Genomic DNA, 12834 nt, shown 5'->3' with positions numbered 1-12834 from the left:
GACTTCCCCATCTGGATCCTCCTGACTATGGACTTGGCAATACCAGGCATATGCACTGCTGCCCAAACAAGCCCCACAGGAAAGTATTGCCTAAACCTGGACTGGCTCTTCACACATCAAGGAAGAATGTGTTGCTAATGCTTAAATTCTTATACACATGTGTACATGATGAGCTCCAGGCTTCCCATATTCTCTATCAACTCTCTGTGAGTCCCTTCTCTCCCAGCAAATAGCTGGAGTTGGTCAGAATAACAGAATGTTACCGATCTATCTTATCCATCTTCAACACTCATCCTGAGATGAAGCAAATAAGCAAACATTTTCAAAGAATGGAAAGAAAGTGGCATTGATTTTCTAATCAAGTATTGATTGCCCAAAGTCACTAACACTGAATATAAGGCATTTTTTCAACTATCAAATTCTTTCTTTCTTGAGCATACAATTCTAGTCAACAGATGAAAAACAAGGAATGGCAACATTACAGCAGGAGAAAGATCTGGTAGAAAAAAAAAAGAGAAGAACAAAAAGAAAAACTATGTATCTTCTATGTTCTACAAACATATATTTTTTTAATTGTGTGAACTTTACTTGACAAAGGATTTTAGATTTTGTCCCTGTATGAATTAGGATTTATTTTCTTATCCTAGGAATCCTTTCCACATGGGGTTAAACAACTAACAACACTATTTATCTTCTCTTTGATCAAAGTTTAATCAAACAGTAACCATGGAGATGCAAAGATGTAAAGGCAGAAAAATCAAACACCATGCATAATATCTCTTAATAGAAGTTCAGCAACCATTAAAATAAATAGACTATCACTGTTTCTGTGTTCCTCGATCCAAACAGATGAATACATGAGATTTTATCTTCATTGCTACAGTCACAAGACTAGACAAATAGCAAGCTGTGTGATGTTCTATCGAGACAATTACCTTTGACTAGTTGCAGTGTTTCCCTGAAGGAAGGAAAGGCACTCCTCATTTTTAAATTCATCTCCCAGGTCCATCAAAAATAAATGTAACTGTGAATTAAGGACGGATGTTTGAATTACAAACTCATATTGGCTGAAACTGGGGAGTTCTGAGGTCCAAATCCTGCAGACCTTATTCAAAGAAAGTACCTTCTTACTACTTTAAGAGTTGAGACAAAGTAGCTTCACTTTCAATGCACGAACATATGTAGAAATACAGAAACTTGCAAGCTTCATTCTGACAAGATAACCACAGACTCAACAAATAAACAGTACATAATTATTTGCTCAGTTATTCCTGGACAATGACAGTCATTTCTGTTAGAGTTTGGAGGTGAGGCATGGTGCTCAGTGGAGAATTTTCTGATATTTTTCATAGAATTGTTTGAGCTGGGAGGGACCCTTAAATGTCATCTAATCCAACTTCCCTGCAGTGAACAAGGACATATACAGATAGATCACATTGCTCCAAGCCTCGTCCTGCCTGACCTTGAATTTCTCCAAGGGATGGGCCATCTATCACATCTCTAGGCAACCTGTTCCAGTACTTCACTACCCTTATCATATTTTTTTTTCCTATATCAAATTTAATCTTGCCTGTTTTAGTTTGAAACAATTTCTCCTTGTCCTATCACAACAGGGTCTGCTAAAGAGTCTGTCCACTTCTTTCTTCCAGCTCCTCCTGAGATACTGAAAGGCTGCTATCAGGTCTCCCCAAAGCCTTCTCCTTCCCAGGCTGAACAGCCCCAACTCACTCAGCCTGTCCTCACAGGGAAGGCTTTCCATCCCTTGGATCATTTTTGTGTCCTTCTAGATACAATCCAACAGGTCCATGCCTCTCCTGTACCAAGGACTCCTGTACTGAGGGCTTTTCCTGCATGTTTGTAGTATTGCCAAATCTTGGTAGATTACCATGGAGACAGCAAATGCTACTTTCTCACTTCAAACTATTAGAAATATGTAGGAACTTTACCATGGACAAAATAATGCATATTCTTTAAGTAATGCCTCAAAAAAAAAAAAAAAAAAAAAAAAAAAAAAAAAAAAAAAGACTTCTAGCCAGAATGCTTGGAAATTTTCCAAAACTAGTTGGAGTTGATACTACAGTTGATACCTGGTTGAGCCAGGTATCTGGTGTGGAAAATTACAGCCCAAATGTTTACAAACTTTTACAAGCAGTTGAAAACAGCTTCTCACAAAGGAAAATGTTGGATAACAACCCTACAGATAGGAGTGCAACAAGTTCTGTGTGAAACAACAATCTTATTAAAGATGAGAGCTGAGACTGTTCAACCTGCTCTGGGTGTCCCTGCTTGAGCAGGGGTTGGACCAGATGTACCAAAAGTTCCCTGACAGCCTCAGTCATTCTGAAATTCTGTGATAAAAAGGACAGAAAATGGATAACACTCTCTCATGCATTGTTCCAACATCCAGCTGAGATGATCAGGGGTAACTGAGTAATCACTCGCCATAGCCACTAAGTAACAAATCGGAGTGAAGGGCTTTCTCTCACAGAAGGTTGTGGGATTTTTATGTGGCCCACCATCTATAATTCCACTCTCCTACATACAGCAGAGGGTAAACTAGCCATGCCACTGCATAACTCAGTCTCATTAGCAGCTGTAGCCTGACAGCAGTTTAGATACTTGCTTTCCAAGAGGGCAGTAGATAATAGAGCCAGGCAATTTGGTTTAATTGCACTAGGTGCGGGGCCGAGCTGTCAGAACTGGTGTGGGTGTACCCTCCTGCCCTGACACTCTTCTTCCCCTGCCAGCATAGAAGCAGGCTGCTGCTTTCTGCAGATCAGATTGCAAGGACCAATATGGATTCCACTTAGCCAGCTCTTCTCCCTTCATTCTGTGATATATTAACTGATGCCTGCAGATAATTCCAATGTACTCTGGCCTCATTATGAAAAGACAAGCACTCAGCTCAGTAATCTCCCAGGATAAAAGACAAGAAGAGGATAAAGTATTTTATGTAGTTCAGGCCCTGCTATGAAGCCTGTTCCCCAGCTGGATGCCCAGCCTTGGCCATGCTGCACCTCAGCATGCCTTAGGTAAAGCTTCAGTGGTAGCATACACATTGTTTTCTCTACCCTGCAGAGATGGGCACTTTTACCCAACTTAAGAATCTTAAAAATAAAAAAATAGAATAGAGATACTCTTCCCAGAAAAGCAGCAGCCTTTAACAGTTAATCTTTGTCTGTTCAAATCCAGATCGATGACTTCCAACAAATGCAAAAATAAAGCCCTGAGCAGAGTGAGACCTGCCATGTTCCCAGTAGCTGAGCTCACAGCAGGGGCTAAAACTCAGTCCCACAGCCCTGACTTGAGGTGGCTGAAACCATGCCCTGCACAGCAACGTGCAGCCCTCCCACTGATACCTCACTGACTCTATAAGGCTGTCCTGCTAAGCATGAATAATGAACTGATCTGGGTTAAAAATATCCATCTTTTCCCTCTCTGCTATTTTTTTTTTTTTTAACCCAGATCATCCTCACAAATCCAGACAACGTATCTCTGCAAGTCATTCATCTGGCAGAAGGACTGCTACCCAAGCGCAAAGCCAGAATGGGTAATCCTGGGCTTAATGCAGCATTTGCTGATAGTCTTCTCTCAAAACAAACCATTCCTGTATGCAAAACCCCACAGCCTTGCCTTAAAGAAGAACTGTGTGGTACCTGGTCAGATGATAATCTGCTCGCTGTCACTTGCTGCTGCTTCTTTATTGAGGTTGATGTTCCCAGGAATCATTACCTTCATCCAATTCTTCATTGAAGTAAAAGGTAGCCTCCACACATTACTTTTCATTATCACCTGCCAGTTCCCTCTTGCAGCTTATGAAACCTTATAACCATTTTTCATTAATGTCAGTGCTAATTCTGTGACTAAACTTTGACTTTATTTGCATATAGTTATTAAACTACCTTTCTTATCTCTCCTGTCCTTCACTACTGAATATGTCACCCAACTCAGTATCTGCACTGCCATTCCTGTCTACTACCTCTCTCCTCCTTTTCTGTCATGTATCTTCACTATCTACTCTGTGTAGAAAAACTAAGGGAGTTACAGACTGTGGGGCTTTTTTTTTTTCTTCTATTATTTGCCATTTTCACCATGAGACTACCTTCAGTATATCAAATCTTCCAGCACTGTACATGCAACCCTTTGGTGGCGTAGTCTGGAACTGATGGATTCCCTATTACTTTTGCACAGTGCCCATCTCAGAGCCCGTACAAAGAGTTTTGCCATCTTACGTGAGGATTTAAATACCTCCTGTCATACAAACGTCAGTTGCACTTCAAAGCTGTGCTGCAGACCTTCATCCAAATGCAGCTGCTCCAGCAACTCTTAAGCTGTGGTGACAACTCTTAAGCTAAGTGACACCACTTCAGCTAATTTTACAGGACAGATTGGTTTGTAATGCACATCCATTCTGGACATAAATCATTCCCAATAATCACTACTCAGTACAATTATCTTCTCTTCCCTGCAAGAGCAGCAATCTTCAGAAATCCCATTTTCCTTTTCTATCCACACCCACTTTATATTTTTCTGAAGTGGGAGAGAACACAGACCTCCTTCTCAGTTTCATAAACATCCCAGTATCTTTTTTTTTTTTTTTTTCCTTTACTCCTATGTCATTAAACACCAGGCAGCAAATTTCTGTCCTGGAAGTTATAAGTTATCAACCCATTCTTCTTAGATATACAGCAAACACACTCACTGTGATTTACCATAATTTCTCACACTGAAAGAGTGCTTCTTGTACATTCATTCTTAGAAATATATTCAGCTCCAGCTCCAATACTCACTACCAAGACATAGAAAGTGAACATAGTTTCTTAAGCTCTCTGTAGACTAAAGATTTTGCAAATAAATAGATTTAGGATTTACACTGACTTTACTACACCCACAGCTCCCTATACTGCCATGAGTCCTTGGAGTACCTGTAGTCAGTGCAGTCCTTCTACAGTGAAATATTGCTCTGTTTTTATAATTTAACCAGATAGGTGCTTTTTGCCAGGCTTTTGCAATACACATCCCACAGACCTAGATTTGAAGAACTCGAAATTGAGTGTGTCAGTATGTGACTGTACTAAATACAGATCAGCATTTTTCTTCTGAGTGTTCCTTGTGTCCAACATGTTCAGATCCAATTTCTGTGTAATTACCATTAGCTCTAAATTTCTTTGAATGTGTCACCATAACAAGAAGACTGTTACAGTTTTGCTTTTTGCTTTGATGGTGTAAAAGTGTGCACATTTACTTTAAGCTTAGCCCAGGGCATCTTTGTCATTTGCTGCCTCCTTGACTCTGTAAAGTCAAGAGTTATGCTACTTCCTACACCTACCTCCACTTTCAGTGACATGCAGTGAATCCTCACGCTAATGACATGTATGCCTACCATCTCTCTTTGATAACGGAACAGTCCTGGGGAGGAGTGTAATGTCTTTTTAGCTGTGAAACACTTTTCTGCCCAGTTTGCCTTTCCCACAAACATCTCTATTTTTCCTTCTCAGCTTGGGGTCCATCAGGGAACACCACTGGTCCCTGGTGGTGGTGATGATAGCTGCTGCTGCATCCCTGTCCCTAGAGGAACTGCTGTCCAAGGGTGGTGTGAGCAAGGCCAAGGAGCTGGAGGATGTGTTGGAGGATGACAGTGACATACCATTTACAGTGAATTTATGTGCTGCATCTCTATGGAGTTTGTTCAAATGCCCCGAAGCAAGAAAAGTCATTTATATTCATATCCCAGAAAGGAGGGGAAAGTTACTCCATAAGAACTTCAGGCTGCCGAGCATAATGGAATGCCAGGCTTTCAGACAAAATCTGTGTTGTGTTATATAGGCATATGAAAGGTGTTGTTACTCTTTGGAAAGCCACTTATTTACATACAGATGCTGTTCATCATCAATATTCTTAGGTTTCAGGGTGCTGTACACCCACAGTATAATTGCACTTTAATATAAGACAAATAACATTTAATGAAATGCTGCATGGCATGGAAGGAGTAAGAAGGATTAGTGTGCTGTTGGCTTTTTCTCACTACATCCCTTAGCTATGGCATTTGTCTTGATGGCCTGCTCCGGACTGAGCTGGTGGTTCTTCTGGCTGGTAGACCAGCTTGTGCCTGGAGTGTGGTGCCACCAAGAGGAACCATGCTTTCCGCAGAGCCAGGCTCCAACAAAGCCACTGTCCTCTCAACTCTCTCTCCTCTCTGCAGAAATCTCTTTAAATATTTTTCAGAGATGATCACACCAGAGTTTTCTTTTGGCCTACGTCATTCACGATTTGCCTCACACATCTTTCCTTTCTCTGAGTTACACCATTCACTAGCAGAGCTTTGAATAACTGAGAGTAAGAGCTGAGAGCATGAAATTATGTAAATAATTCCTTACTCAACTGATATATTAAGTTTTGGTCTTTGTCTGACTCACAGAACAATGCAGAGTGAAGTCCTCTGAGATCAGCTCTACTCTGCTTGGCACCTTCTGACAGGACTGTGGACCACGTATGTGAATTCTTAACATCCAGGCTAATGCTCTGAAACAGTGGGACACAGGAACAGGCCTACATATGTGTGCAAGGCTTGAACAAATAAGGACTTACTTTGTGTTGGATCAATGATCCTATGTCTGGACAGGTTGCCCAGAGAGGTTGTGGATGTCCCATCCCTGGAGGCACTCAAGGCAAGGCTGGATGTGGCTCTGGGCAACCTGATCTAGTGGTTGGCGACTCTGCCCACAGCAGGGGGCTTAAAACTAGATGATCTTGGAGGTCCCTTTCAACCCAGGCCATTCTATGGTTCTATGATTCTACGATTGTTAGGCTGGTTGTGCCATACTATGTTAAATCCATTTCTAGATCCTGCAAAGCCACCACCACTGTTTTGTGACCTCCAACTCCCCTTTCATGGTTTTGGAGAAGCATCCAAGGTAACCCATATGCTAGAAGCAAGTTACACAAGTGTGACTCTCCTGGAGTGTACTGGTTACCCTCAGAGCCAAGAAGCTGTAATTGGTGGTGGGATTTAGAAGATTCGCTCATTTCAGTAATTCTACACAAGTGCATAGCAAAGCCCATACAGCAGTACTTAAAAACAACTCCTAGAAAACAAATGACCGGTAATATGAAAATTCAACTGTTCTGTTCTACAGTCAAGAGTTCGCCATAGACTGTACACACAGAGCTAGTAAAAAGTGTTGGTGTCCTTTGCTTACACGTTTCCCACACTGCCATGTGCCAACAAGATTAAAGATTGATTTTGCTGTCTACTGGGATGTCTCAGTAATATATCCTTCTGTTTTCCTTCCTTCCAGAGAGCGGACACTGACCTGCATGTGTGATGAGCCAAGCTGAGAAAGCAAAGGGATCTTCTCTTCCGAACATGTTGCTTCTCCTCTATAACATGATCATTATGTGGCAATACACTACAGAGAAAAAGGAGACAAGAGAGGCAAAAGAAGATACAGGTGAGACCATTGCTGATTTCAAAGCAATTTGCCATACTTTGAAATATACCATTGATATAGATGACAGTGAGGAAATAAGCACTTTGTACACTAGTTGCTTTTCAAAAAAGTTTTCTCCCTAATTCTGATACTCAGCTAATGAGCACTTTGAAATGAAAAAGTGCACCAGTAAAATCTTCCATATGGCAAGGAGAAAAAGCTGCTGGTTTCCTTGCATTGTGTAGTTCCTGTGATTCCCATCCTGGTTCCCTTCTGTTAAGGAAAAAGTGGAAGATTATTATCATATTGAGGCAAAAGCACTGTGCCTGAACTCAGCACCAATCCAAGACGGAGACCAGAACTGGCTACTGAGCTATTAGCACTAATGAAAAGATTTCCATTATTCTCAATTATAAATCACAGAGAGATAGACAAAGGCCATCTGGGTCTTTGTTTTGCTACATACCAACTCAGCAAGAATGATCCACCAACCGCAAAATCAGTTTGCTAGCAAGTTTATGCACTGGGATCTGTATTCTTACAGGCTTAAGATCAGATCCAAGGCCATGCTGTCCCCATCATCTCAAAAGAAGGTGCACAAGGCAATGGGAAGAAAATACAACTACAGGGTACTTCTGTGTTCCCTAAGCCCTGACAGCTCTCTTAGCATCAAATGTTAAAATGACACCATTTCACAGCCCAGTAATTGTAGAAGCTGGTATACCAATCTTCTCTTATGCCTGCAAAAAGAAATCAAGCCGCTGGCACTCTCCTTAGTCCAGGATTTGTGCTCTGCGGGAACTGCTAGTTATCATGCTCCTGACAGATCATTTTCCTGGATCTTCCAACAGAAGTATTAAGCTAGTAAATTAGCCCTCAAGAGGAACAAAATATCCTTCCCCCCACCCCCAGTTTTGTCCTTCATTGCATCTTTACCATAAATGCAAACTTTCTGTAGAGTCTTTTTTTTCACTATCCTTTACTCTTCCACTTTCCCCTGACTTTATGCCTTTGCACCTCTGGTTCATTTTAACTTTCACTGATGCAGAATATCAGTCAGAAAGAGGGATGTTTGCCTGGGGAGGAGAGCCAAAGAGGTCATGAGGATATTATCTTATTTTTCATGTAGTCTGATGAGTGGAAAGGAGAGCTCATAGTGACTCTTCCATCTATGTTTCTTTTTTTTTCTTCCTGTCAGGAAAATGGGCAGTGAGAAATCAACCTTCTTCCCACCATTTGGAAACTCTTTCTTACAGACAACAGTTAACAACAGCCTGCTACTGTACCCATCAAGCAAGAACTGCCCCTGGTACCTTTTGGCTCTGTTACATTTTTAAATATTTTCTGGGTAGATACATAAGAACAGAAACAGGACACCAACGTGCATCAAAACCACTACTTCGTGCAAACTGCTTTCTGTGGAAAAAAGAAATGGGCTACCAGAGCTAATTCTAAGCAGCCAGAACATCGCAGGATTCAGAAATGTTTGTCTGGGGAAAATATGCAGCCCCAGCACAGCTGAACAGAAGAGGACCAGATGTCATTCTTTTTCCATTCTGGGGAAAGGGAAAAGGTTTCCTACAACATCATATTTTCCCTTCGTCTCAGGAAAAGCTGGATTAATAAATAAACATCATAATGTGAATCTCTGCCTTGCCTCCATCTGTTAAGTCACTCCAGTGCTCCAGAGTCTTCACACAAATAATACTATCTATAAATTTCAGGCTGCTCTTTGTTTCTTTCTCAGAATTGTGAAATCAAGAACAGATAAACCCGTCTCATCAGGCTGAAAGACACACACTGCCCTGTTACATTTGTCTAGGTTCCTGCAAGTACGCAGTTAGACCTTACAGAGCTCTGGTCAGAATTTTTACTGATCGGCTCATGGCTTTTTTTTTTTTTTTTTTTTTTTTTCCTTCCTGTTATTGGATGAAACACTGAGGAAATCCTAGGCAGCTCCTTCTTGTCCCAGAGATGCAAAAAGATTATCTTTAGGCTTGCTCTCCCCTGGACTGTGGTAAGACAGAGAGCATGAATAAGACCCAAGCCTGATAAAGCTTCTCTAAGGAAATTTCTCTCCATTCTTACCTGGGAAAGGGTTCCCTTTTAATACCCAAACATTCTTCCAGTTAGGTTTCCTGCAGAACTCCCTTAATGGACTAAGATTTTGTAGAGTTAGGGGTAGACAGCACAGATACAGAATAGGACGGTGATTAGTGATAATAAGCTGATACCGACACACTGATCTTTGCAGATGAAACTGCTAATGGTAACTGGGGGATAAACTTGGATGAACTTAGCCTTAGAAAGTAAACAACTCCTTGGCAAGGCTACAGATTCCTATTTCAAGAGCAGGAAGAGACAGTGTTTGGAATAAAGTTCACTACATAGATGAGTTATGGGTAACGTTTTAACTGATTACGTGAAGTAGCCTACAAGTTGTCTTTCTCCAGTTTATAGGAGGATGAGGAGGTTCTTTTAATATATGTATACCCGATGGTGAGATTAAGACACAATAGGTCAAACGTCAGCCCAACCAGTTCATTACAAATCCTAGTAGTTTAGGGAGATGCAGAAGGGAAGACAGGCAATAGAAAAGATAGGAAATAAAAGCAAGGAGTCTTTGTAGGAAGCAAGAGGGAGATTATCACCACCATGGGTCCAGCGTGGTTCATAGTTCAGTTGTTGATCTTCAGTAGTGGTGAGTTGTCAGGTGTTGTTGCTGAGTTGATGATGACTTTCCAATGGTAGTAAACACTTATTTATAAGTCCTAAGTGGCTGCATCAGCACTCTTTGGAGTGGCAGCTTCTGGCTTTGAGATCTCAGCAGAAACTTCTTTGTTCCCATCTTCCAGATCTTGCCAGCAGATAAGAGGGAGCAGGGAGGTGCCCACCTGCACCCTCCCCCCCCCCCCTTTTTTTTTTTTTTTCACAGGACACGATGGATTCCCCAGTTCTCCCATACCAAACTGGAGTTTTTGGTCACAGTTCAGATCTTCTGCCAGTAAACACTCCTGAGCACTCTATTCCAGAGTCAAACAGCTCCAAAGAAATGCTTTCAAATGTAAAATAGTCCACAAAGTGACGTTGATTGCCACACAGCAACACCTACCTCTCATCTCCTATATAAGTCAGAGTCTTATTGCAGGAGGACAAACACCTATGTGACACAGACATCTCCATGGTTCGTGCAAACGTGCAGGCTATCCAACACTACCATATGGTAAGGAGTCCCATCCTCTAGGATGAGAGTGGACCTGACTTGAGGAACAAAGTCTATAACCACGTAGTTGTAGAGCAGGTACGTTTTATTCGGCCGGCGGGTGCAGGGGGAATAACTCCTTCCTAGCCTGCACACCGAAGCAGGTAAAAATCCCCATTTATAGAGGGAATACATGCATATTTATGGTACAGGGAGTGGTTATTACAATTCATTCTATTACAATATTGCTTATTCTACACCCAAAACTCCACCCCTAACTAATGGCCCCATATCGTTCCCATTGTTCGTGCTCAAGTACTCTTAACAACATAACAGATTAGCCTTTTATTCAGACCCAAGCACAGCAAACCCCCAAGGACTCCTTTCCCTCCCTCACCTAACAGTCAACATTTACTATTTTCCCTGTTCCCCCGCCTTGTGATATATGAATCCAAATACCTTCCACTCTAGGCTTCTCTACATCCTATTTGCAACCTCAGAACTAAGTAGGGTGCTGTATAATGCACAGGAATCTGCTTTTCATCTATTGTCCTGGCACATAATGATCTCGCTGCTATTTTTATACTTCTTCACTGGATATCTTTTTACTCACATTCTGAACAGCTTTTAAATTTTTTGTTGCTGTTGTTGTTGTTGTTTTTGTCCTCTTGCTGAGAACTATTTATGTCCACCAATAACCTCTGCTCCTGGGTCCTCACTCTCTTCTCCTCCCACCAGTCCCGATTGCCCACAGGGCTGACATTCCTAAGTTCACATTTCTCCCCCCATAGTAATATTTTCCCTGCTGGGATGCTGAAATCCTGCTCTCAGTACTAGCTCATATACTGATCACAAATCAGGCATCACTTCTGTCACCATTTCCATATAAAAGTACACACAGTTTTGTAACAAAGCTGGCATAAGGTTTAAAGTTTGTCATATTTTCACATTATGTGTAATCTGCAAAACTGTACATTATTAAACATGTTCTGATGCTCCCAATTACTTGCAAAGTATTCCATTATCAGTTCCCATTGCTATATTCAGTCAACATTTGTCATCCTGAAGAAGACCTCCAGATTTAGTTACCATTGCTGCAGGGCATCAAAGAGGAAGGGTGCTTTTTCATCATGCTCAGAGCCGAAATAGAGTAGATCGAAATCTCTAACACATATCTGTCTCTACTGGTGGATGGACTTAAGATCTTCAGGAGGATGGGCTGCTAGGGAATGTGATTACCTCTGCACGCATTCACTGAGCCTTAAGAATGTGATACAGCAACAGTTGTCATCTATTTCCAAGCACATTCCACACTGATACTCACAGTTTTGTCAACTCAAGTAAAGTATCTATGCTGATAAATCTAGCTGCAAATTACATATTCCACTACATTATGCTGAAACCCTAGGAGGTACTAAACAGCCCTAAGTCTCCTGCTTGTCTGTGGCTGACAAAGCCAGACATCTTGTAAAAATCTGCACTGCATTTAATTCACTAATTTCATTTCCTATTTTATTTGACCTATGAGCACCTATTCTGAGCCTGGCTTAGCCTGTAGTTTGTGGCAAATTCATAACTATTTTTTTATTAAGGGTCAGTGTGGGGAGATCATTTTATTTCCTTTCATTTAACATTAAATGTAGTTGCATGCAAGTATTTTTCCATCTATTACTTGATTTTCTTCTTAATAGGAAACAGACATTACTGTAACTAATTCACCTTGCAAAAAATTCTTGCTTTAAGAAAGGGTACAAAGACTGCTTCTCTCTGTGGAAATGTATCAAGTGAAAGGTATTGTCTGATTTCTAATTCTTTAAAATCCCATTGTTCAATTCCCAATAAACTTTTTGTACTTTCCAAAACTGTCTTAATAAATGAATAATTACTGAACTTGCTACCAGGAATTAAAATAATAATTTGCTTAATAAATAATAAAGTAATACACGAATTTCATTTTATCCTATATGCAGAGTGAGTTCTGGGTTATTCATCTCTTTGATGACAAATTACGTTTTCTCTGTATCCTCTGAAAAAACTTCATACATTTTTTTATATATATATTTGAACCCACTAGGACATCCTAGGATAAAACATGACAACAAGATATTAATAGTGTGTGTTGTCACTGGTCTGGAGAGACAACAGGCATAACTGCACACATTGCCTTCCCACAGACCCTCACTCTATGCTTTGCACAGCAGC

The 12834-nt window shown here is 41.0% G+C and overlaps 1 protein-coding gene and 1 long non-coding RNA gene across 5 annotated transcripts in view; one reads left to right on the top strand and one right to left on the bottom strand.

The window, feature by feature from the left end:
• Positions 1-10165, bottom strand: part of VOPP1 (vesicular, overexpressed in cancer, prosurvival protein 1) — a 94198-nt gene extending 84033 nt beyond the window's left edge. For 2 of the 4 annotated variants that reach the window (XM_046938358.1, XM_040692589.2), the window contains exons 1-2: positions 9519-10165; positions 7314-7409 (exon numbers count right to left, since the gene is read on the bottom strand). Coding sequence is in view for 2 of the 4 variants with exons in the window: in XM_040692589.2 (XP_040548523.1) it covers positions 7314-7319 (6 nt within the window). In the remaining 2 variants the exon portion in view is untranslated. Of the gene's footprint in view, positions 1-935; positions 1025-7313; positions 7502-9518 lie in introns of those variants that run through there. The other 2 variants (XM_046938357.1, XM_040692554.1) reach the window with 2 other exon arrangements.
• LOC107052506 lies at positions 7298-9075 on the top strand. The gene is made up of 2 exons (XR_001465015.3): positions 7298-7451; positions 8629-9075. It is a non-coding gene; the product is annotated as an uncharacterized LOC107052506 (long non-coding RNA).
• Positions 10166-12834: the final 2669 nt, after the last annotated feature.

This window comes from Gallus gallus, chromosome 2 (assembly GCF_016699485.2).
Source record: "Gallus gallus isolate bGalGal1 chromosome 2, bGalGal1.mat.broiler.GRCg7b, whole genome shotgun sequence".
NCBI classification, from domain to species: Eukaryota; Metazoa; Chordata; class Aves; order Galliformes; family Phasianidae; genus Gallus; species Gallus gallus.
The sequence above is the reverse complement of the archived record's forward strand: the minus strand, read 5'-3'. Positions and strand labels throughout refer to the sequence as shown.